Below are 25,669 nucleotides of genomic sequence, written 5' to 3' on the forward strand. Positions count from 1 at the left end.
CTCTCTTCTGCCTTGGAACCAATAGACAGAATTTATTCTAAGAGGATTTAAAAAAGAAAGAAAAATTCATGAAGATAATAAAATAAAAAATGGTACACTTCAATCTGCATTCAGACTCCATCGGTTCCTTTTGTAGTGGTGAATATCCTTTTTCATCATGGTTCCCTTGGGGTTGCCTTGGATTCTTGCATTATTGATAATAGTTAAGTCATTCACAGTTGATCAACAAACATTATTGTTGTTACTGTGTACAATATTCTCCTGGTTCTACACACTTCGCTTTGCATCACTTCATATAAATCTTTCCAGTATTTTTTTATGATTGTTCTGCTCATCATTTCTTATAGCACAATAGTATTCCATTATAATCATAAACCGTAACTCGTTCAGCCATTCCCCAGTCAATGGGCATCCCCTCAGTTTCTAATTCTTTGCCAACACAAAAAGAGCAGCTATAAATGTTTTTGTACAAGTAGGTCCTTTTCCCTTTTAAAAAAATCTCTTTGGGATACAAACCCAGTAGTGATTAAAGAAAATGTACCATTTTATGGTCCTTTGGTCAAGGTTCCACATTGTTCTTCAGAATGGTTATACCAGTCCATAGCTCTGCAGCAGTATTTTTTCTGTACCCCCTCTAATATTTGTCATTTTCCTTTTTTGTTGTATTGCCAGTCTGCTTCGTGTGAGGTGGTGCCTCAGAGTTGTTTTCATTTGCATTTCTCTAATCAATAGTGATTTTGGAGCATTTTTCATGATTAAAGATAGTTTTAATTTCTTCTTCAGAGAACTACCTGTTCCTAGCCTTTGATCAGTTATCCAGTGGGGAATGATGTGTATTTTTCTAAGCCTGTCTCAGTTCTCTATGTATTGGAGAAATGAGACCTTTGTAGAAACTTGCTATAAAAATTTCTCCAGTTTTTTGTTTCTCTTCTCATCTTGGTTGCATTGGTTTTGTTTGTGCTGTTTCCCATTCCTCCTTCTTATAGATGAGGAAATTGGGATTCTTTCCTCCACTCCCTGGGAATGGCTCCTGTCCCCACAGCAGAGCTGGCCTTCTAGAAAAATAGGTTACTCCCAGGATTAACCTACTCCATCTGTATGATTCAGAGCAGAGGCTGAAGCTCAGTCCTGGCAGATTAACCCCTTCCTAGTAAGGCTGGGTAAGAACTCTGAAGGAGAAGGAAGGGCTTTTATGTCAGTGCTCCATCCTACGGTTTGAGGATAATATTCACAAAATGCTTGAAACTAAATTTGAATTCAGATCTGATTGCCAGTTCAGCTTTATTCACTATAAGACCAACTCTTCTTCCTCTTTCTGCTAGTAGAGATGATGGTCACCGTGATAGAATGGTTGAGCATTTCTCCTCTCTATCTGTAGTTTCTATCTAAGCCCAGGATGAGCCTTGGGATTCCTTTCCTACCCAACTTTCCCAAGGCAACCAAGATGGGCAAACATTCTTAACCCTAGTAGGGATAGTGTTCATGGGTGCCACAGAAGAGTACCTGCTTCTAGATTTGGGGAAATGGCATGGGGAAAAGCTGACCTGGCTGCACTCTGAGATGCCAGCCTTCCTTGCCCCACATTGGAATTATCTGATGGGAAAAGGGCACCGATGCCCCAACCCCACTTAGCCCAGACTCAGCTTATGGCCCAACATCTTTGATTGTGCCAAGTGCCCCAGGAGAGAGGCATGTAGCTAGGAGAAGCAAGGGTTAGGTTGAGGCTGGGCATAGTGCCCTCTGTCTGGCACGCTCTCTGGGAGTGTGGAAATATGCCAAGAGAACTGAGGGCCCTCCGCCAACATTGGCCATAAGCCATGTCTCTATTATGCCTTCAGATGAGAAAAAAATGGGAGGATTTTAGGGAGAGGCTTGCAGACCCACAGATGACTGTTCTCTGGCTCTTCAGCTGACAGGGGAAGTGGGTCTCTTCCTCTCTTGGTGACGAGGTGAATAATTCAGACAGCTATGATCCTGGAAGGTAACAGAGCAGTGGGCTGCTTGCCAGCTCTTTGTGAAATATTAAACAGGTTTTTACTGAGTGCTGGATACACCAGCAGGTGTGTGCATGGCGTGCCGGGGAGGGGGTGGCACCTGCGGGTGCCTCCTAGGGATCCAGGCATGTGGCTGTCAATGAGAGTTTGGAGGGGTGTTGGGAAACCTGGGTACTCGGCATCCAGGGGGTGGCAATTGTCCATTTGCTGTGAGTATGTGCGTGGGAGGATATCCATCATCCAATCCCCAGACAAGGAGTCAGTGCCTCCTGGGGGAAAGGTGCTGGGAAATGGGAACAAGGTCAACACGTGTGTCCCCCTATTCTCTAAGGGCTTGTAGCGGGGCCAGTGAGCCAGCACACAAGAAAAGAGGCTGCCCATGGCAGGTGCCAGGCGAGGATTAGAGACAGGAAGTTTTACAGGTGTGCAGAGGGGAGAAAGGGCCAGAAGTGTGAGTGGTTAGGGAATTCCTCGTGAAGGGACAAGAAGAGCAAGGACTTGGGGACCTGGGGAGGTGGGTTAATGTCTATGTGTGCGAGTCTGAGCTTGGCACCTACAAGCATAGGCGCTCAATAAATACTAAATCTTGGGCCCACAGATGACCACCCATGATGGGTCATGGTGGGCAGAACAGGACAGGACTGGGAGCTATAAGACACAGACCTGCTCCCTTACCTCCTCTCCATCAGGGAGAGGAGGTATGGGCACTGGTGTTTGGATCTAGGCTACACCCCCATCTAGTGCCCAACATCTTTAACTGCACCCAAAATCCTAAAGCAAACCCCAGAAAAGAGAAGGGCTCCCCTTCACTCTGAGAATTCCTCTACCCACTATTCCTAAAGCAGGAGGCAGGGCAGATCCTCAAGGACATAATGCCTCCCCCAGCCAAGGTCCTGGCTTCCCCTTGAAAGGAGGGCATAGCTGACCTCAAAGGGAATATCTGTTTTATCAGTCCTGAGACCATTTCTGTGACCTAGGGCGAAGTTCCCCAAACCCTCTGAAGACTCTGAACTCAAAGGAAGGGTTCAGTTCCTCTGGTAAGGCTTCTGGCAGAGAGAGAGTTGGAACCAGGCATTAGCTAGTTCAAGATTCTGCAAGAATTTCCTCTAGAATGCATACATACTAAATGTAATATAGACTCTCCATCTAATTATTATATAATATATACTAAATTTAGTCTAGAACATATATAACATATGTTAAATTTCATCTAGAATATATGTAGTATCTATTCTAAATTTAGTCTAGAATATATAGAATATAATAAATTTCACCTAGAATATATATAGTATCTATTCTAAATTTAGTCTAGAACATATTCTATATTAAATTTCACCTAGAATATAGTATCTATTCTAAATTTAGACTAGAATATATAGAATATAATAAATTTCACCTAGAATATATATAGTATCTATTCTAAATTTAGTTTAGAATATATATAATATATTAAATTTCATCTATAGTATCTATTTTAAATTTAGTCTAAAAGATATGTTATATATTAAATTTCACTTAAAATATATAGCATCTATTCTAAATTTAGTCTAGAATATATAATACATATTAAATTTCATCTAGAATATATAGTTTCTATTCTAAATTTAGTCTACAATATATATAATCTATCCTAACTTTATTCTAGAATATATGTATGCTAAATTTAGTGTAATATACCTATCTCTCTCTATCTATACTAAATGATTCTAGAAACTAGTCCAGTGGGAGAGGAGAAAAAGACTCCAGAATTCAAGATACAGAGTTTCATGGATAGGGATACTCCCCCTCGGGAATCTGGCCTTCTTGGGTCAATGACAGAGCCCCCAGAATACTGCCAAGACCACAGTGGGAAAGAATATAATAGGGTAAAGGAAGGAAAAAGTTCCTCTGGGATGTGTCTTCCTGGGGAAAGAGAATAACTTTCTATACTAGCTAATTAGTCTTTAACATTTTTATATGATTTTTATTTAATTTTTCTCAGTGACATATAAACAAAATTTTTTAACAATAAAAAAAATTTGAGTTCCATATTCTCTCCCTCCCTTCCCCTGTCCTTGAGAAGGCAAGTAATTTAATCTACTAGACATGGCAGCCATGCGAAACATTTCCATACTAACTAATTCTTGATAGCTAACAAGACACCAAGCTCAGCTGTCTTCTACTTATTGAAGGACTACAAATGTTGATCAATGCCCTCTACATTTTAGCACCCAGGGACAAAGCATCATTGAACCCAACCTAGTTAGGACGCTGCTCACCCTTGGGTCAGGGAAGGGGTTCAATGTCTGGGTAGCATCAGACTCTTAATCTGCTTAATTTCTAAGGCAGTGAAATTGCAGGAGCCCAGAATAGCCCAGAAAATAGGATTAAGTAGGACCTTGCTAAGCCTTGAGTGGAGTAAAAGGGGGAGAGGTAGAGAAGGGTTTGAGCTAAGCTGGGATTCTCCCTCACCAGGCAGAAGTAAAACAACACTGACCTCCACCTCATGCCCTTCTGGTCACATATACCTTCTTCCAATCGCCTTTATACTCGTAGAGAATGAATGTAGAGGACAGTTTCCTAGTTCCTCAATTTCATATCCTCCATTGAGAGGACAGAACCTCAGTCCCTTTGGTACTTGGTCCCTTCTCAAGTCAGAAGCCTAGGAACTGGAGGTCTTGAGGATCTGGGCAGCAGACACACCAGGGATGAAAAACCTAGAACGTGGAAGGGACTCTGGCTCCCCACTGTCAACAGAAGTGTATGTAGCCCAGTGTAGTTGACAAAGAACAGATGTCATTCCCTGGACTAGCACCTTCTAAGGGAAGTTTCACCTTGGTTGTGTGGCCAAGTGGCAAAATGGGCCATGGGGCTAGAGGTCCATTCCCTTCCTCCCAATTTCATGACATTCCACAAGTCTAGATTCTTTCATTTGCCAAACATCTATGAAGTCTATTCAGGGCACGGTGCTAAGCCGTTAAAGACACAAAGATGAAAAATACACAGTTCCTGCCCTCAGTAAATGTACATTCTACCAGAGAGCAGGTAGAAGCTGACACCCCAAGTAATACTGCACTTTAAGGCTTGCACTTTACATATATTATCTCATTTGAGCCTAAGCCTATAAGATAATCATGTTTTCAGTTGTGTATGACTCTTCATAACCCTATCTGGGGTTTTCTTGGTAAAGAGGCCAGAATGGTTAGTCATTTCCTTCTCCAGCTCATTTTGCAGATGAGAACACTGAGGCAAAGAGGGCCAAGTGACTTGCCCAGAGTTACCCAAATACTATATGTCCAAGAATGGATTTAAACCCAGATCTTCCTGAACTCTAGGTGTAGTACTCTATCCACTGCACCATCCAGCTATAAGATAAATACATGCTTGTTATTATCCCCATTTTATACCTAAGAAAAAAGCATTAGAATGGCTAAGTGAATTGTCCATAGTCACAAAGCTAGCGTCAGAGGCAGAATTCAAAACTCTCTGTCTCTGTCTTTGTGTCTGTCTCTATCTCTGACTGTCTCTCTCTCCCCACCCCTTCTCACTCTCTTTGACTCCATCTTTGTCTTTCTCTCTCTCTGTCTCTGTCTCTGTCTGTCTCTCTCCCCCCTTCTCACTCTCTTTGATTCCATCTCTTTCTTTCTGTCTCTGTCTCTCTGTCTGTTGATTCTGTCCCTTTCTCTCTCTGTCTCTGTCTCTCCTTTTCTCTCTCTGTCTCCATCTCTGTCTCTCTGTCTGTTGATTCTGTCCCTTTCTCTCTCTGTCTCTGTCTCTCTCCCTTTCTCTCTCTGTCCCTTTTTCTCTCTGTCTCTGTCTCTGTCTATGTCTCTGACTCTCTCCCCCACCCCACTCCACCTCTCTCTCTCATTTATCAATGCTTTTCCACATCATGAACATTTCCCAGTAGCCTCCAATCCAACCTCAAGAACTTTTTTTTTTAATTTTTAATTTTTTAGAAAAATTTTCCAGTTACATGATTCATGTTCTTAATTTCCCCTTCACCCTCCTCACCCCCTTCCCCCATAGCCAATGCTCATTTCCACTGGTTTTAACATGTGTCAAATATCAAGACCTATTTCCATATTATTGATAGTTGCATTGGTGTGGTAGTTTCAAGTCTACATTCCCAGTCATGTCTGCATCAACCCATGTGTTCAAGCAGTTGTTTTTCTCCTGTGTTTGCGCTCCTGCAGTTCTTCCTCTGAATGTGGGTAGTGTTCTTTACCAAAAATCCCTCAGAATTGTCCTGGGTCATTGCATTGTTGCTAGTACAGAAGTCCATTACATTCGGTTTTACTACAGTGTTATCTGTCTCTGTGTACAATGTTCTTCTGGCTCTGTTCCTTTCACTCTGCATCAGTTCCTGGAGGTCTTTCTGGTTCACATGGAATTCCTCCAGTTTATTATTCCTTTGAGCACAATAGTATTCCATCACCAGCATATACAACAATTTGTTCAGCCATTCCCCAATTGAAGGGCATACCCTTGTTTTCCAGTTTTTTTTTGTCACCACAAAAAGTGAGGCTATAAATATTTTTGTACAAGTCTTTTTATCTATGATCTCTTTGGGGTACAAACCCAACAATGGTATGGCTGGATCAAAGGGCAGGCAGTCCTTTGAGCATAATACGAAATTGCTTTTCAGAATGGTTGGGTCAATTCACAACTCCACCAGCAATGCATTAATGTCCCAACTTTGCCACATCCCCTCCAGCATTCATTACTCTCCCCTGTTGTCATTTTAGCCAATCTGCTAGGTGTGAGGTGATACCTCAGAGTTGTTTTGATTTGCATTTCTCTAATTATTAGAGATTTAGAACACTTTTTCATGTGCTTATTGATACTTTTGATTTCTTTATCTGAAAATTGCCTATTCATGTCCCTTGCCCATTTATCAATTGGGGAATGGCTTGATTTTTTTATATAATTGATTTAGTTCCTTGTATATTTGAGTAATTAGACCTCTGTCAGAATTTTTTGTTATAAAGATTTTCCCCCAGTTTGTTGTTTCCCTTCTGATTTTGGTTGCATTGTTTTTGTTTGTAAAAAAAACTTTTTAATTTAATATAATCAGAATTATTTATTTTACATTTTTTCATTTTTTTCTAACTCTTGCTTGGTTTTAAAATCTCTCCTTTCCCAGAGATCTGACAAGTATACTATTCTGTGTTCACTTAACATGTTTATAGTTTCCTTCTTTATATTCAAGTCGTTCACCCATTCTGAATTTATCTTGGTGTAGGGTGTGAGATGTTGATCTAAACCTAATCTCTCCCATATTGTTTTCCAATTTTCCCAGCAGTTTTTGTCAAATAGTGGATTTTTGTCCCAAAAGTCGGGTTCTTTGGTTTATCATACACTGTCTTGCTGATGTCACTTACCTCAAGTCTATTCCACTGATCCTCCCTTCTGTCTCTTAGCCAGTACCATATTGTTTTGGTGACCTCTGCTTTATAGAATAGTTTAATATCTGGTACTGCTAAGCCACAAGCCAGTAGAAATAATCAACAACTTTAGCAAAGCTGCAGGATACAAAATAAATGCACATAAATCATCAGCATTTCTATATATTTCCAACACATCACAGCAGCAAGAGTTAGGAAGAGAAACACCATTTTAAATCACCCTACACAATACAAAATACTTAGGAATCTCTCTACCAAGACAGACACAGGAATTATATGAATACAACTACAAAACACTTTCCAAAACAATTAAAACTAGATCTAAACAATTGGAAAAACATTGAGTGCTTATGGGTAGGATGAGCTAACATAATAAAAATGACCATCCTACCCAAATTACTTATTTAGTGCCATACCTATCAAACTACCAAAAAACTTTTTTAATGAATTAGGAAAAACTATAACAAAGTTCATTTGGAAAAACAAAAGATCAAGAATATCAAGGGAAATAATGAAAAAAAAAGTGAAGAACTCTTGTGACTCAAAGAAAGACCATTAAGTAAAACCAATCAACACAGCAACTGTGTGCAGCCTTCTTGACCCATATAGCCCTCCCCACCTTCTTTAACAAGAAGAGGTCATTGATTTTTTAATCTTCTGTCCTTTGGACTCAAGGTCCACCATTGCCTTTCATCGGAATCCAACTGCTTAAAATTTTTTTTTAAACTCTCACTGTCTATCTTAGATTCAGTACTGTGTATTGGCTCCAAGGCAGAAGAGTGGTAAGGGTAGGCAATGGGGGTCAAGGGACTTGCCCAGGGTCACCTAGATAGGAAGTGTCTGAGGCCAAATTTGAACCCAGGACTTCCCATCTCCAGGCCTGGCTCTTTATCCACTGAGCCACTCAGCTGCCCCCTCAACTGTCTTTTAACACTATTCCCAAGTGATAGGGAGCAGAAGAGTGCATTTTTAAGCATCTACTATGTGCCAGGCACTGTGCCAGGAATACAAAGAAAAGGATCAATCCTTGACCCCAGAGAGCTCACCCTCTAACTGGCCAGACAACATAAAATGACTGGCACCGAGAAGACACTGTATATATGGAGTAGACAGAAGGCACCCTAAGAGGGAAAGTCACACTAGACTAAGTCTTGGAAGGAGCCAGCAAAGCCAGGAGGTGAAGGTGAGGACCCAGTGAATTTCACATCTGGTGTCTGCCTCTGATCTCTTCAGTACTGCCCCAGACCTTGCGAGGGAGCCCACACATCACAGACTCAAGTGTCTGGCCTCGAATTTCATCATCCAAGTTCTTGCCCCTAAGGAGGGCACCAAGGAAGGATGCCCACACAGGGCTCTGACCACTGGGGAGCCCAGCCTGTGATCAGGCTCCGCAGTGGGTGATGCCAGCCCTCGTGTCAGTGCGCGAGGGAGTCGATGGAGGCTGAGAGGAGAAGGGGTGACAGGTAGAGAGGTGGGAGGCTGTTGAACCTTCTGAGGATGGTTGTGTGTGTGCTCTCTGTTCCCAGGGGGATAAGTGCCCAAACCAAGAATGGTGCCACGCCCCTATACCTGGCCTGCCAGGAGGGCCACCTGGAGGTGATACAGTACCTGGTACAAGAATGTGGGGCTGACCCCCATACACGTGCCAGTGACGGGATGACCCCTCTTCACGCTGCTGCCCAGATGGGCCACAGCCCCATCATTGTGTGGCTGGTAAGTGCCAGGGGCCGAGGGGCCGAGGGAAAGACAGGGAGGGTGGGGAGGGGGCTGGCTCCATGACTGTCCCTTTGCCCTCTGTACCAGGTAAGCTGCACCGATGTCAGCCTTTCAGAGCAAGATGATGACGGGGCCACAGCCATGCACTTCGCTGCCAGCCGGGGCCACGCCAAGGTGCTCAGCTGGCTGCTGCTGCATGGCGGGGAGATAACCACTGACTTGTGGGGTGGGACCCCCCTGCACGATGCTGCTGAGAACGGGGAGCTGGAGGTCAGGCGGGGCCAGAGAGAACCAGCGATGGGGGGCTCAGGCTGGGACGGGGTGATGGTGGGAGCATGATCCAACCTCTCCCTCTTCTTCCTTCCCATCCAAATCCAGGCCTCTCCTCCCCCTCCTCCCTGGGGGGCCAGTCCCTGACAGAGCCAGGCTCAGGATCTCTGCTGACAGCAACCGCCTCCCCACCCCACCCCCATGTCTCCCCGCCAGGAGCATCACCCAGGAGGCCAGGTCCAAGGCTCTAGCCTCTAAGTCCCCCCAAGACCCCACCACATCCCGGGGACCTCAGCCAAAGGTCCCATTCTGAAAGTTCGAGAATGAATGTTGAAAGGGGGGGAAACCAGCCTTGTCATCCCTCCCCAACCCCCCAGCTCTGATCGAGTACACGGCCATATACCCTCCATGGCTCTGTTGTATGGGGAGGTGGTGTGAGCCCCCCTCACGGCCCCGCTCCTTCTTCCCCTCAGTGCTGCCAGATCCTGGTAGTGAATGGAGCCGAGCTGGACATCCGGGACCGGGAGGGCTACACGGCAGCAGATCTCTCGGACTACAATGGCCACAGTCACTGCACCCGCTACCTGCGCACGGTGGAGAACATGGTAAGACGGAGCCCTGCCCCCTGGGTCATTGCCAGCACAGGCCAGGGGCAGACTTCTAAGTACCCACCTTTCCTCAGAGGCAGAGGGTGGGGGGGAAGCCAGGTGATGAGGTTCTCGCATTAGGAACAGGAAGGATCCGTGCATCACTTAGTTAGTCCTGGGGTCCTTGGAGAAATTGTAGAGGGTCCATGAACTGGGGTGGAGGGGAAATGGGTGTATTTGCTCTTTGGAATCCTAAAAAGTTTATTTGGTGCATTTACTATTACTTTGAGAAGAGGTCCACAGAGAAGCTGCCCCAGATTGCTAAAGAGCCGTTGAGAGCCCTTGATCTAGTGCAGTCCCTTCATTTTACCAAGGAGGAAGCTCAAACACTTAGTAAACACTTCCCAATGTCAGCAAGGAGTAAGTAAGCTGAGATTTGAACCCAGGTCCTCATCTCACAATTGAGGGCTCTTTCCCCTGTAGCAGTGGGTGCTTCTCTATCCTCTCCCCACCAACCCCCTGTGTCCAATGAGGCCACTTGGGAAAGAGGTCATGTCAAGCCCCGGCATCCCCATCAATCTTCGCCAACGGTGGGAAGCGCCTGGCCACAGAAGGTCCCGAGCCCCAGCTCTTCCCTCCCATCCTCACGGTCTCAGCCCGCTCCGGGCATCTCCCTTCTTGGCCCCAGCTGTGGCAGTGACAGAGAGAAAGTCACCGAGGACTGCTGCCCCAGAAAAAGAAAATACTCATTGAGTCCCTCATTATGGAGTCCAATAAGCAAACAGCAGCTGGGCCGTTACCTGGAACCCGGCACTGGGCGGCGCAGGCAGCAGGCTCTCCCTGAGGACCTGTGACACTTACCAGGCTGGAAGGGTGGGGGCATGGGGCTGCGGAGGTACCAAGGCAGAGAAGACATCCTTCTCCTCTCTGAGCTAGCTAAGGGCAACCCGGCGGGCCAGGGAGCAGCAACCCGGAGAGCAACATGGGTAATGTAAGCAGTGTCCCCCCCAGGCTTGCAGCAAGTCCTAGGTCCCGAGGAGGGAACCTAGGCAGAGAGGGTACAGAGCTAGAACAAGGGGTCTGGGTTCTCCTAGGGGCATCAGGGTGGGCGGTCTCCAGAGGGGAGCTCCAAGAGCAGGAAATGCCCGGACCGTCTTGCTTGACAGTTGACTTTAAGTTACTCTTGACTTCTTGGGGTTCCTACCCCAAAGCCGGCAGCCACAGACAAAGGTGAGCCAGGGCCAGCAGAGGTGAAGTGCTATTTGTGGGCAGAGTATATATGGGGTGGTCCCCGAGTCTTGGCTGGCCCCATCTCCTCTCTATTCAGCTTTGGTCTCTGGGAATAGAAGCACTGCGTTCCTGGATTTCTAACCCCCATTGGAGGATGGCATCTTCTGAGAAGGGCAGCTGCTAGATCCACAGCTCAGAGCTGCCAGTGGGACCAAGGGAACAACCCTCTCTCCCTTTCCAGAAGGCTCGCTTTCAGATGCATCATTTGCTTCATTCTCCTTGGCTGCTCTGGGGCCAGACCAAGAGGAGTGGGGAGAAGGAACAAGGAAGCATATTTTGGCTGGATACTGTTATAAGTAGTTATGTGTGTTACTTATAACAAATACCGAGGAAACTTCTAATGATAGGAGCTGTCCAAAAGAGGGAAAGGGATGGAGAAAGGGGAAGAGAGAAGACTCAGCTGTTCTAAAAGGGATCCAAGGAGCAGCTAGGTAGCTCAGTGGATTGAGAGCCAGGCTGGGTTCCAATCTGGCCTCAGACACTTCCTAGCTAGGTGACCCTGGGCAAGTCACTTAACCCCCATTGCCTAGCCCTGACCGCTCTTCTGCCTTGGAGCCAATACACAATATTGATTCTAAGATGGAAGGTGAGGGTTTCAAATAAAAAAAGGGATCTTAGGCAGGAGGGGGCTGGATTGGATAACCTCTAAGGCCCCTTTCTCCTCGTTCTGTAATGTTCTGGGGAGAAGATTTGGTCTGACATTTCCCTCCTTTTTCTGGCTGGACATAGACACTTGGGGGCACGGAGGAGTGGAAGCCCTCATCACCTGTTTTTAGGGAGGCATCAAAGAGCTGGGCAAGTGGAGATCCCTACCCTGATACCATTACCAGTCGTTCTCCCCAAGTTCCAAGTATTGTACATCATTTGGTTTTTGTCCATTTGGGGTGACTAGGTGTGACCCCCCACCAATACCCCAAGAATTCTAGATTCAGAAGAGATCCTAGAAATCATCTAGTCTAATTCCCTCATTTTAAAAAAAGAAATTATAGCACCCAAGAGAGCAAATGACTAGCCCACAGTCACACAGCTGACTCCACTCTACTGACTCACAGTCTTGTTTGAAGGAACTGGGGCTGTTAGCCTGAAGCAGAGAAGACTGGGGGGCAGGGGGATGGGGGGGACCATGATAACTGTTCAAATAGGTAAAGGATTATCACATGGGAGAGAGAATAGACAGTTTCTATTTGGCCCCTCGGGGTGGGGCAGAGCCAGGACTTTCTTGGGGAGAAGTTACAAAAAAGGCAATATGGGCTTGATATCTGGAAAAACCTTATAGGGAAGGGGAGGGAAGGGAATAAGCATGTATTAAGTGCCTGCTATGTGCCAGGCAGGGTGCTAAAGATTTTATAAACATCTCCTTTAATCCTCACAACAACCTCGTGACCTAGGTCCTACTATGATCCCCCATTTTACAGTTTTGGGGAAACTGAGGAAGATACAAGTGACTTGCCTAGGTGAACATAGCTAGGAAGTGTCTGGGGTCCGATTGGAGCTCAGGTCTTCCTGACTCAAGGCAGACTCGAAGCCTAAGGGTGGAAGCACTCAAATTAGAGCTCATCATAAGTAAAATGGGTGACTTCAGGAGGTGGTAGCTTTCTGCTCATCGGAGGCCTTCAAGCAGAGAGTGCTTGGCCACCGTTTCAGGAATGGGTTGGTTACGGAGATGCCTTCTGATTTGGGGGTTGTGTGATTCTGCCTCCAGGAGAACCCTGTAGGGTAGGGGTCCAGAGTTCAGTTCCGTTCTCCAAAAGGCTGCCGATGCTCCCAGATTAGGTCCCGGGTTCAGGATCTTCACCAACAACAGAACTGGGGCATGTCAGGGCACGGTGCTTGTCCCTCTGGGCACATGAAGTATGGTCCCTGGAGAATCTTGGCCTCCTAGCTCTTCCCGGGGCTGAGGAGGAAGGAGTGGCCCCAACCTCAGGACCTTCCTTCGGCTCTGTGGCCCGCTCTAATGGGGACTGGAAATACTCCAACAACCAGAGCTGCTCAAAAACAAAATGGGCTGCCTTGAGAAAGAGGGAGAGAGTTCCCCGTTTCTGGAGGGATTTCAGGTCTAGACTGACTAGCCAACCACTTGTTCAGGCTCATTGTAAAGGGAGCTTCTTGGTCAGATATGGAATGGCCTCCATGGTATGGCCCTTCCAACTCAGAGATTCGGGGACTCCTGGGCCAAGACAAGGGCACCAGAAGCCTGGGGTCTAGGATGGCTGTCAGACCCTATCTTTTCTCCCCAGAGTGTGGAACACCGAGTCCTGTCCCGGGACCCATCTGGGGAGCCGGAGGGCAAGCAGCCAGACTCGGGCATGTCTTCACCCAACACCACCATGTCAGCTCAGCCCCCACACTTCGACCTCTGCTCTCCCACAAGCACTCTCTCCAATTACGACTCCTGTCCTTCCAGCCGATCCAGCACCCGAGGCCACCTGGGGGGCCCAGGGCCTAGTGAGTACCTGGGAGATAGAGAGAGAGGAATTACAGTGTTCTGGGCTACAGAGCTCCTCAGCCCCACACAGGGGCCATGGCTTAGCAAGCAGATTAGCTCTGTGGTCCCTAGAGTCTCCCAGCTCTATTCAGGGCTCAGTGTGGATAGAAAAAGTCGAGGGCAGCACTAGCGATCAGCCTTACTGGGGAAAGGGGTGGGACATGGAAGGGAACGTCCCAGGCCCAGGCCGGGGAGCCTGAGGTTGCCCTGTCCACCCTCCTCACTCCCAGCTCGAGACAGGAGCCATCTGCATTCCTCCCATGTTGCTTGGAGTAAAGCAGCTTCCTGTCCCTCGGTCTCTGCCCCCCCCCCCCCACCAGCTTCCTCCTGGGGGACTTCCTAAGTTATAAACATAATCCAGCTCCACCAGGAAGGAAGCTTGACCCAGGAGCCTGAGTTGAGCTGTGAATATGCCCAGAAAAACTTCTTACACACATAAATGAACACAGGTCACAACCCCACAGAAATGCACACACTCCCTCCCACAGGGTCGCCCAGCCTGGGGTGGCTCTGGGCATGGTTTGGCTTCTTTCCTGGTTCCATCTCCGTGCCTGGGGCCATGGGCTCTGCCCCCATACCCTTGTCACATCTCTGGGCACAGAGCCCTTTGGTGAGAAGTCTTCGTTCCTTCCAGTTAATTGTGTCCTTAGGGAAACTTCATTTTTTTTTTTTTGAAACTGTTGTACCCCTGGCCCTCCTCGAGCCAATCACGGCTGGGCAAAGCACCACTAGGAATCTGCCACGGCGGGTGGCACGGGGCCAGAGGTCTGTCCGTGATGAATTAGGTCTTGTTTCTGAGGCAGAACATTAACACTCCCCAGCACTATTCCCCTCCTGTTTCCCATCTTCCCAACCTTCTGGATGTGCCTGGGACTGCTTTATTCTTGGCATCCCTGAAGCTTGGGGCTCCCCTACCTAACTCTGAGCCCTGGAGAGAAATGGGAGGACCCTGCGATTCATGGAGGGAGGAGATGGTGAACAGCCCCATGGGAAGAGCATTCCTGAATGTACCCATTCCCAGGTCACTTCCTGAGGCGCTCAGGTCTAACTAACACTAGGCTACGAGGTCGTGGCGCTGAGGTCTCTTTGCCCCCAGAGGACAATAGGCCAAGCACAGAGTGTGCCAAGGTGTGAGGGCTAATCTAAGGGTAGGGAAGAGAGTCTGGCTTGGGGCAGGGGCTTTACTCTGCTGTAGAGGGCTTATAAGATGGCTCCAAGGATTTCTTCTGTGGCTTCAATTATCCAGTGGCAAACTCTAATGTTCCCTAGTACCAGCTGAAGATGAAAGTAGAGGGAGTGCCTAGACTAAGCTGAAGAGGGAGCACTCAGGAATATGGCATACCTTCCCCAGGCTCAGGAATTGTAGCTGGATCGAGCCCAAAGCTGACCCTGAAAACATGCCCCAGGAAGGGCCTCAAGGGATCTGCAAGGTACTTCTGGCCAGAGTGTAGACAGGCCATGCCCGCCCTGATCCCTAAAGCTCTCTGGGATCCATCTAGGCTCCCAACAGTGCCCTGCTTTCTTCCATCCCTTCCTGGCAGGGCTGCGCAACTCGACTGTCACAGATATGCAGACCTACATGGACATGCTGAATCCTGAGATGGGCCTTCACTGCAGGAAGAAGGGAGGCCCCACCACCCCTCCACCCCCACCCAGCTTCCCTCCACCACCCCCTCCCCCTGGCACTCAGATGCCCCCACCCCCTCCTGCCTATCCGGCTCCCAAGCCCCCCAGTGGGCAGCACACAGCTGATATCTACGTTCAGGCCAAGAGCAAACTTCGGCATGTGGAGAGAGAGGCCCTGAGGAGGGAGGTAATGGAGCTGGGATGGTCCTGGCTTGCTCTCCCCCCAAACCCCCATATCCCAGAGCATCCTGGCAGCCCGCGGGTAGGGCTGGATCAGGAGGGTGACCATGGGAGGAGAAGGGAAAGACACTTCCCTAAACTAAGGTCTGGATCTATTAGGAGCCCTCCAAGAAAAGGGTTTTTAAACTGCCCCTTGTCCTGTGTGAGGCTATGAGCAGGGAGGGAAGGGCTAAATTGGGAGGGGGAGCTATGTAGAGAAGCTCCTTGAAGGATCAGTGTAGGGGCAAGATCTCCCAGGGCAGTCCCTTCCCCAACATCTGTGGGAAGGGGAAACCAAGTTATGGTGGACGGCAAAGGGGGCCCTGGAGGGCAGAGAGAAGCTCCAGGGAAATTCATCAGGGATCGGGGAGTTTCAGGTCTGCCTTAGCACTGAGGCACCTCTCTCAGCAACTGGGGGTGAAGTAGGAGCCTGAGAAAGGAAGGAGGAGTTGGTGGTGCTCCCTAGATGGCAGGCAGGACAGGAACACTGGACATAGCTCCAGCTGTGGGAAAGGGAGCAGAGGAGAGGCAATGGGTGAGCTCAAAAGGGAGAGGAGCAATCGGGACTTGGATTCTCAGAGGATAAGGGCAGAGGTTGGGGCAGGGACTGGTTCTGTTCTTGGAATAGGGGTAGAGCGGGGCAGAGCTCTGGGCAGAGGGATTCCTCCAGCCAGGAAAAGCTCACGTGGGCTCTGGGGTTCGGGTGGGGGTGGGGCTACGGGAAGAAAGGGGTGTCCTCTGTTCCCAGCAGGAGCCGTATGTCTCTGTGGTGCCCGGATGCACTTTGGGTAGGCTCTGGTGGCAAGAAGATTCAGGAGAGAGGGAAGGGCAGAGGTCACACGTTGGGGCATTCGAGGAGAAGGAGAGAACGGACTCCTCTCCTGGCCTGGGTAGACAGAGATGCAGAATAGCTGCTCGCCTCCCAGTCTCGGCCTGAGGGGTGGGGAGGGGCAGTGGTGCCCTGGTTGCCCTCTAGGGTCATGACTGCAACTGTTGCTGCCTGGGCATCCCCTGCCTGGTGGTCCCTCGGGATTCGGAGAGGGGCGGAGGAAGGGAAACATTGCCAGTGCGGGTCTGTCTGTCTGAGAGTCTGGGAGCTGAGCGGAGCTTCACGGGGCCGCAGCCGCGCATCTGGGTGTGGCCTTCTGCCCGCTCCCTGGGGCGGCGTATTTGTGTGTGCGTGTGTGTTTGTCCTGCTCTCCTGCTTGGAGTGTGTGTGCGTGCGTGCCTGGCGGCTAGAGAGCCAGGGAGTCCCAACAAAGTGTCCTTTGTGGTGGCCGGCCCAGTTCTCCCAGCCTACGCCTCTTTCTTTGTTTCCAGAGGAGAGAGAGGCGAGGAAGTGGTCCGAGCCGGGCTTTGGGCCGGAGGACTAAGCTGGGCGGGGCAGGGGTGGGGCAGGCGACCAGACCCGCCTCCAGAGGGAGCAGCTCGGTGGGAAGGGGCCGGGGGCGGGGGGCCTGAGAGAAGGACGGGGAGGGATGGCCCAGAAAATAAATCCACGAGTGTCGCATTTCCTGCAACGTGAGCCCGTCGGAGGAGCCCCTGCTGGGAGCAGGGGGCTGGGGCGGAGCAGAGAGCGAACCTAGCCCCTGGGCCCGCGCCTGGGGCAGGGGGCTCAGTCCTTGCCCCTTCTCCCCTCCCCTGCCTCCTCGCGATCCCGAGGCGGGACTGGCCTCCTCGGAGAGTCACGACCGACGGGGCGAGCGCTACTTGGGGCTGTCACCCGAGCCGTGAAACCCGAGGATGGGGCTCGGGCCGGTGTCACTTACAGCGATGGGTTTCCAGATGCGGAGGGGCCGAGGTGGACGGGGACGGGATGGGGAGGAGCTCGAGAAAAGGGGGCCCTCTCCGCGCTCTCGTCTAGGGAGAAGTTCCGAAGGATGCAGAGCTATCGAAGCTGGACAGGAGTGGCCCAGGGGCCCTGGCGGCTTACCTGGAGTTAGGGGTCCCAAGGCAGTGGGGGACTGTCGTGGAGAGAAGGTGGAGTCAGGGCAGTGAGGTCCCCAACCTAGGGGCGAGGCAAACATCTGGCAGGCTTGGGCGTGGGGGGGAAGGATGGGTTGGGGGGGGCGGAGGGGGAGGCACTGCTGTGACGGGGCGGGGCCCAGCTCCGTAGGTAGCAGCCCCGCTTTGGGGGCTGGGGAAGGGGCGGAGCCCGGTGGCCCCGGATTGGCGGGGTGCTGTCAGGACCCAGGAGTGGATAGGCAAGCGGGCCAGTGGCCGGCGTTGAAACTTGAGAGGACAGATCGGGTAGCGCAGGTGTCGGGTCCGCGCCGCCCCCGCTAGCAGGTGCAGAGCGGGGCGTCACCGGGCACAGTCGCAGGTAGGGCAGCCGCTGCCCGGGGCTCTTCGGGGACTAAGGGCCGCGTACCCTGGGAAGGCCTCGGGACTCTGGGCGCGGGCCGCAGACCGAGAACCATCCCGGCCCAACCCTAGGCAGCTGGGCTTTCTGGGGCCTGTCCGAGCCGTCGAGGAAGCTGGATTTTAGCAGCTCGGAGCAGGGTTTGGCGGAGGCGCTTGGGCATCCTTCCCCCTGACCCAACCGACCTTCCCTGACGGTCCGCCGAGATAGGGGGCTAGCCCAGCAGTCTGGGAGCAGTCCCTCTGGCCCCCTCACTTCAGGACCAAGCCGGCCGTGTGTGTGAGCATCGGGGAGCCCCGTCTTTCCCTCGCACTGCCCACCCGCAGACGCTTCCCCTTCCCCAAGGCCGTGCGGGGGGCGCGGCCGTAGACACCCCCCCAGCTTGGGCTGGAACCGGGCGGGTTTGGAGCTAGTTGTCCTGTGGCAGAGGGTTAGCCAAAAGCCGAGCCTCCGCCGTCAGGGGTTGAGGGGGCCGTCTCCTCGCCTGCTGACTCGCAGCCCACGCTCGGCGCTCCTCCCTCCCTCGCAGCTGAGCTCCCGCGACGGCCACGACGGGCTGCGGCGGGTGGACTCGGGCCGGAGGTCCCGCAGCTTTGGCAAACAGCCCAGCACCGGGGACTATTACCGCCAGCTCGGCTACGGCCCCGGGGAGCCCCTGGCAGCCAGTCCGGGGATGGCCCATAGCGAGGAGGTGAGAGCCTCGCAGCCCAGCCCAGTCTTGCCCTGCCCCGCCTCACCCGCCCCAGGGGGCTTTATCTCACCGGCCCCTAATCCCCGCGTGCCAGCTCGGCTCCCGAGACGCCAGCGGCTTGGTCACTCGCTCTTTTCCTTCTGCCCTCAGGCGGCTCTTCTCTCCGGTAGCCACGTGCACAACGGTAGCGTTGCGGACCACAGGGGGGCCAGGGACCTGCCGCCTCCGCCACCGCCCCCACCCTTGCCGGAGGCCCTGAGTTCACCGCCCCCAGCGCCACCTCTACCCGGCGAAGGGTCTGGCCCGGTTTGCAGCCAGCGCCGCTCCTCTTCTTCCACGGGCAGTGAGTTCCGGGAGCTGGGGGCTAGGGAGAGGGTGACAGAGACCCTAGCCCCGTCGGGTGGGAAGCCTGCCCTGGAGCTCCAAGGCCTGGGAGGAAAGGAGGATTGGGGACGGGGTGGGGACTGTGCATGTGCTGGCTCTGGGCTCCAATTGGGAGAAGAGAGATTGCAAAGCATGGGGACAATTTTGTGCTGGTATACAGTGAATGATGCTCTGCGGGGGCGGGGGGGGGGAGCGAGGGGGAAGTGTACCGCAGCCGCCACCCCCCTACTTCCCTTCCCCCATCTGCGGAGCCCCTGGAAAGGCAGGAAGGAAAATCTAGTAGCCTTGGTAAGAGGTCCGAAGACAACGAGCAGAGAGGAGAAGTAGGAGGACTGAGCTTTGCAGCTGGAAGGGTCTCCGAATTCTCATTCCTATTCCCATCTCCACCAATACCCAGCTGATATTGGATCACCTGATCCTCTGAGCCTCAGTTTCTTTATCTACCAAAGGAGGATGTACCACCCCCCTCCCTGCCCCGATCTGAAAGTTAAACAAACCTATCAGGAGGGTCAAAACAGCTTAGAGATCTCAAGCATCGTACATAGATGGTTTTAAAGAAAATTAGGACAGATGCTCTTCCCCATTCAGCCTGGAACATTCCAAACCCTGCTTTCAGCCAGAGAGCTGGAGAGAAAGGTTTTGTCTTGGGCAGGGGGAAGAATCTAATTATTAGTCAGTCAACCTTTTATCTTGTATCAGAATTCCATTCAGGAGTTTTTCTTGGAAAAAAAGGGGGGGGGATATGGCTAATTCAAACCAATGGGGTTAAAAAACCTTTGTTTGGGGGGCATTTGGGGGTCCAAAGTTTGACCTGCCTAAACTTGGGGATTTTTGAAATCATGGCTGGGGAACCTGGCCACAAATAGATGAACTGTGTGGAGAGCTCCCTCGCCTCCAACAGTCTAACTCAGTAACTGTAGGAAGCCAGCCTGAAGTTCAATCTGGGGCTCTGAGTAGCTGACACATAGGATCTCCAGAGTAGTTTCTAGTGTGTCCCCTTTTTCTCCATCCACACATGCATGCATGCATCCATCCCATCATCCATTCCTTCCATCAGGATTGATTCAGATGTCTCAGGCAAGTCAGCATGTGCTAGGCTTGGACAATACAGATGAAAGTTCAGCAGCCCTCAAGGAATTTGCATTCTCTTCATTTATACCCACCTATTGCTAGCCATCAAAGTCCTTATTTCCAGAGGTCCTTCTTTTTTATGCCTGGAACCAGGCATTTTTTTCAATGCTTCCATCCCCTTTCCCACTACTGCTCTTGCCTCCCTCCCTCACCCTGGCTCCTAATCTCAGCCCCCTCCCTGAGTCACTGAGACTACAAAGAGCTCACAGGCCCCCCTCCCTGAGTCATTGAGACTACAAAGAGCTCACAGGCCTCTGGGACAGAGCTGAGCTATTTTTCCCAGTGTGGAGTGGCGATTTGGAGTTAGGAAATCCTGAACTCTATCCCTCTGGATCTTCTTCCTGTTTCTGAAAGTGGGAACCATTCCTGACTCTCAAACTTGGTGTCTGCTTTCTACAAAGGGCCTGAGAGAATCCTAGACACACCCTAGCCACTAGTTATAGGTGGCTTAGCTTTCTAGTCCACTAGCAGGATTTCTAATCACTTCAGAATTCTAGGGTTCACAGTGGTCTGGCTTGGGCAGACTCAGATATTACACACACACACACAACAGAACTATGTTAGAGTTCAACACCCCTTCCATTTGAGTAGAGGGTAGAACACTGAATCTGGAATTAGGAAGATCTGGGTTCAAATCCTCAGACACGAGCTATTGAACTATGGACCAATCACTCAGCCTTACTGCATGTCAATTTCCTCATCTATAAATGCAGCAGTTAGAGTCAATAACCTCTAAGAACCCGTCTAGCTCCAAATCCATGATCTAACGCCCCACCAGGCTCAGGCATCAGGTCCAGAGACCTTTCCCCTCCTGTGGCTCTTATTGGCACTGTGAGTGATGGAAAGTGAGACAGATGCTCTTCCTCCTTCAGACTGGAACATTCCAAACCCTGCTTCCAGTCTGAGGGCTAGGAAGAAAGAATGGGAAGCACACTTAGCTTAGTTACTCAGCCTGGGCATTTAGGGATAATTTTGTCCCTCCTTATCTTCCCTTTCCCTCTTCTTCCTTCTCCTCCTCTCCTATTCTCTTGGACATGGACCTGCCTGTTGTCTTATCCACACAAACACCCTCAACCTAACCTGCTTGCTCTCTCTCTCTCCCCTCTCCAGCCTCTCTGCCTCCTACAAATCTCTCCTAATTGTTCTATTGCTTCTCTCTCTCTCTCTCTCTCTCTCTCTCTCTCTCTCTCTCTCTCTCTGCCTCCTAGAAGTGAGAGCTTTGAGGTGCAGGAAGAGTGAGTACCAGGCCTGGCCTGCTTTCTACTCTCTTTTTGCTTGAGGTGCCTAAACCGGGGATCCAGGAGGACACAGGAGAAACACAAATAGGAGAGAAGAGACCTCCTTGAGCTTGAGGGGAGGGTGTAGATGAGGCAAAGGATTGACCAAAGGATGACCGAGTATAGTTCTGACAGATGGTACCCCTCCCTGGTAAGCCAGGAAGAAAAGAGTATACATGGAGTCATCAGATTTGTTTCCTATATCCCAACATCCCTGTCTGTTTTGCCTATGAAAATAATTCCCACTCGTGTCCCTCCCCTCTGTCTTCACTTCCCTTCTTCCCCTCCTGGAGGTGCTTAGGTATCCCCTCCTCCAGACCCAGAAGGAAGAGGAATGATTTGCTCCTAACTCTGCTCCAATCCCATCCCCCAGACAGCCCCTTCATTGACTCCTTTATACCTCCTCCTAACACCATGCAGGAAATGCAAAGTTAGAGCGGAGTCTTTGCATATTATCACCCAGAGCTTGGTACCTGCCTCAGAACACTAGCTTTCCAGGCCCCCCACCCCCACCCCCTCAGTACATCCCCATCCCTCTATCCTCGGAGCCTATGAGGAGCCACTCTTCCGGACTGACTCCCCAGATAATTTGTCTTTTATCAGGGCTTGGTTGGGGGCTGAAATGAGTGTGTTTGAAAAGGGGGTGGAGGTGCCAGATGCTGAGACTCCTGGATCTGCTGAGTTCCTAGGTTCCCAGGGCCCTGGGTCAGGATGACTTAGTCCAAGGATCATCGGCTTTGCTGATGAAGCATAGGGGTGGGTCTGGGACTCTCAGGGAGACTCCTCCCTGAGACCAGGGAACCAGGGAACAAAGGTCGGGTGACTGGCCAGGGAGATCACAGATCAGGGTGAACACCCTGCAGCATCAGGCACGCCTTCCCCTTACGGCTGGCCTTAGGCAGCCTCGCCATGAATTTCCAGGGGCATTCACTCAGGGGTTGCCCCACCGGAGCCAGTAAGCCTGAGCCCCCCTCACTTTGTAAGTACTGGATGATCCCACTAGTGGAAGTGAGGTGGTGGGTGGAGGAGAAGCCTAGGGTTCAGGGAAGGGAGGAGGAAGCTGCTTGGCAGGAAAACTGGGTACAGAGTTGTGGGCTGTGCCAGTGTTGTTTTACTCCTATGGAGACTGGAGGGACATTCCAGTCTTCCTGTCTTTGCTGGAAAGTTAGAAAGTCCATCCAAGCAGGGCCTTGCCTTCCTCTGGTCTGGCTCACACCACTGGGCCCGAAGGGTTCAGCTTATTCTCCCAGGGTAAAGTGTTTCCCAGGATGGGAAAGGCCTGCTCTGGGCCTTGCTCTCTAGAACAGGTTAGCCAGGAGTGGGCAAGGGTTGGGCCAGGGGTTCCTCCCTGTTTCAGCATCTTCTTCTCTGAACCAGGTACCAAGTCCTTCAACATGATGTCCCCAACGGGCGATAACTCTGAACTACTGGCAGAAATCAAAGCAGGAAAGAGCTTGAAGCCAACTCCACAGAGCAAGGGCCTCACCACAGTCTTTTCAGGCAGTGGACAGCTCCCTTCTCTGGTAAGGCGTGGAGCCTCCTCTGTCCAGCGCCTCAGGCCTCGGTCTCTGGGACCCTCCTCTGGGGGTCCTCCCCGTGACCATGCCTTCCCTTTCCAGACAGATGCTCCGCCCCTGTCTCCATCAATGTCCCGGGCCAGGAGCCCCACTCCACCAGCCAGCGCCATTCCTGGGGCAGGCGGAGGCCCCCATCAGCCTGTCCTCAATGGCACTGTGGCCCCACCACTGACTCCAGCACAGAACTTGCAGCTGGATGTTGAGACACTGATCCCCACACACGATGAGCAGGGACGTCCCATCCCCGAGTGGAAGAGACAAGTGATGGTTCGGAAACTACAGATGAAAATGCAAGAGGAAGAAGAGCAGAGACGAAAGGTGGGCATGGGGCCGTGGTTGACCTTTCCTCCTCATTAGTACTCCAGTCTATGGACTCCCCAGGAGCTCCCTTTCTTGGTCACCTGGAAAATTCAGACCTTGGCCCTGCTCGGTGGCTTGGTGCCTCTTCCCTCCCCTCCCCAGAGTCCTTTGCTGCTTTTTCCCACCATCTGTGTGACTCTTTGAAGCCCTCAGCCATCATCACAGATGGCCCAAATAGATATCCAGGTCATACATTCAGGGACCTATTCTCCCATAAGTCTATCAGCTACAACCATTGATTTGGGATAGGTACAAAAAGACATTTTTCTCTCTTCTGAGAGGAGTCCTTCGTTATAGGAACAGGCTGAGAGAATGTGGAGCCACCAGCCCACAAAATATGGATTGAGAACAAAAAGCAGTGCAGGGCTTTCTTTCTTTCTTTCTTTCTTTCTTTCTTTCTTTCTTTCTTTTTTTAATAAACCCTTACCTTCCATCTTGGAGTCAATACTTGTGTATTGGCTCCAAGGCAGAAGAGTGGTAAGGGCTAGGCAATGGGGGGGAAGTGACTTGCCCAGGGCCACACACCTGGGAAGTGTCTGAGGCCAGATTTGAACCTAGGACCTCCCATCTCTAGGCCTGGCTGTCAATCCACTGAGCTACCCAGATGCCCCCAGTACAGGGCTTTCTAACTTTTTTTTAAGCCCTTCTTTTCCATCTTGGTATTAATATTGTGTATTGGTTCCCAGGCAGAAGAGCAGTAAAGGCCAAGCAATGGGGGTTAAGTGACCTGCCCAGGGTCACACACCTGGGAAGTGTCTGAGGTCACATTTGAACCCAGGACTTCCCATTTCTAGGCCTGCTGAGACTAGAACCCACTGAGCCATGTAGCTGTACCCAGGTGCCCAACTTTTAATATGTCATGAACCCTTTGATGGTCCAGAGGAAGCCCATGGACCTCTTTTCAGAATACTGTAGTGTTGTGTTTTTTTTTCTAAATCCTTATCTTCAGTCTTAGAATTAATCAGTTCAAGGCAAAAAATCAATAAGAACTAGGCACCTGGGGTTAAATGCCTTACCCAAGGTCAAACAGCTAGGAAGGGTCTGAGGTCACATTTGAACCCAAGACCTCCTATCTCCAGGCCTGACTCTCAATCCACCGAACTATTTAGCTGCCCTCAGGTTCCTAACTTTACTTTGATAGTCCAGAGAATAATTTGTTGTTGTTGTTGTTGTTGTTGTTGATCTAAACCTTTATCTTTGGTCTTAGAATTAATCCATTAAGGCAGAAAATCATTAAGGACTAGGCAACTAGGGTTAAATGACTTAAATGACAACTAGGGTCACATAGCTAGGAAGGGTCTGAGGTCAAATTGGAACCCAAGATCTAGTTCTCTTTCTTTGGGCCACCTTAGCTGCCCCTCCAAATAATGTTTTCTATATTTACATTTAATTTCAAGTAGAAAGAAATGCTAAGTTTGAATTAGAGGTTAGTGAAAATATAGATGTAATATTTTCCCCATTCAATGCCCTCCCTAGAATCCTTGGACCCCAGGTTAAGAACCCCTTTGAGGAGAAACTTGTCAGACCCTCCCAGGCCCCTCCCAGGTTCAGTACTTTCTCTCCCTTACTTTTCTAAAGCTTTACTCTCACTTAGATAAAAGATTGTAATTAGAGATTAAAAAAAAAAAAAGCCAAGAAATCAAAAGGAAAACCCTCCAGAAGTGGTGCTGTAGTTAGAGGGAGTCAGGGGGACAGCATGGGGTGCATGATCCTTTTGGTAGGTGTGGATGGCCCGGAGGGGTTGGATTATCTTTAAACTGAGGCTGTGGCACTTCTAGCCCTAAACTGGAGCCCAGGAGAAGGGGCTCTGTGCAGGCTTAGTGGACTCTGGTTGAAATGCCTCTTACATGTTCCCTTGGTGGTGTAATGAGCGACCAGGCCTGGAGACCATGTCCACAACAGCATCGCACCAGATCGGGCCTGGCCCACTCCTCCTGTCAACCAGAGTGCCCCGGAGTGGGCTGCAACGAACCCCCACCCTGCTCCTGGTCCTCCTTGGCTGAAGCCTCTTCTCCATTGGCTGCTGGCCCCGCCCACCTGCGCAGCCCTGCGGGGCCTACCATTACACCACCCGGGATATGTAAAGGCTGAGGGTGTGCTGCACGCGCGCGGGCCGCCGGGAGTGGGGCCAGAGGGAGACCTGCGTTCCCCTCCCCTTTCTTCTCTTCCCCGTCTTAGCTGACCGCCGGCTACTGCTGCTACGAACCAGAGGGCTGGAGGTTCTCCCGCACCCACAATGCCATGCTGGGGCCCTTCGGGGAGCTCATGACGGAAGAAGACATCAACCGGATAGAGCAGCAGATCGAAAATCTC

At 50.6% G+C, this 25,669-nt stretch overlaps 1 protein-coding gene across 3 annotated transcripts in view; it reads left to right on the forward strand.

Moving 5' to 3' along the window:
• The window catches only part of ESPN (espin), a 61,059-nt gene that overhangs the window by 30,268 nt on the left and 5,122 nt on the right, over positions 1-25,669 (forward strand). The window contains exons 3-12 of one of the 3 annotated variants that reach the window (XM_044671244.1): positions 8,908-9,094; positions 9,185-9,367; positions 9,841-9,972; positions 13,482-13,669; positions 15,254-15,542; positions 18,466-18,627; positions 18,778-18,970; positions 21,351-21,377; positions 22,797-22,942; positions 23,039-23,314. In XM_044671244.1, the coding sequence (XP_044527179.1) occupies positions 8,908-9,094; positions 9,185-9,367; positions 9,841-9,972; positions 13,482-13,669; positions 15,254-15,542; positions 18,466-18,627; positions 18,778-18,970; positions 21,351-21,377; positions 22,797-22,942; positions 23,039-23,314 (1,783 nt within the window). Of the gene's footprint in view, positions 1-8,907; positions 9,095-9,184; positions 9,368-9,840; positions 9,973-13,481; positions 13,670-15,253; positions 15,543-18,465; positions 18,715-18,777; positions 18,971-21,350; positions 21,378-22,796; positions 22,943-23,038; positions 23,315-25,669 lie in introns of all 3 variants that reach the window. The other 2 variants (XM_044671243.1, XM_044671245.1) reach the window with 2 other exon arrangements.

Source organism: Gracilinanus agilis, chromosome 3, assembly GCF_016433145.1.
Source record: "Gracilinanus agilis isolate LMUSP501 chromosome 3, AgileGrace, whole genome shotgun sequence".
Classification (NCBI taxonomy): domain Eukaryota; kingdom Metazoa; phylum Chordata; class Mammalia; order Didelphimorphia; family Didelphidae; genus Gracilinanus; species Gracilinanus agilis.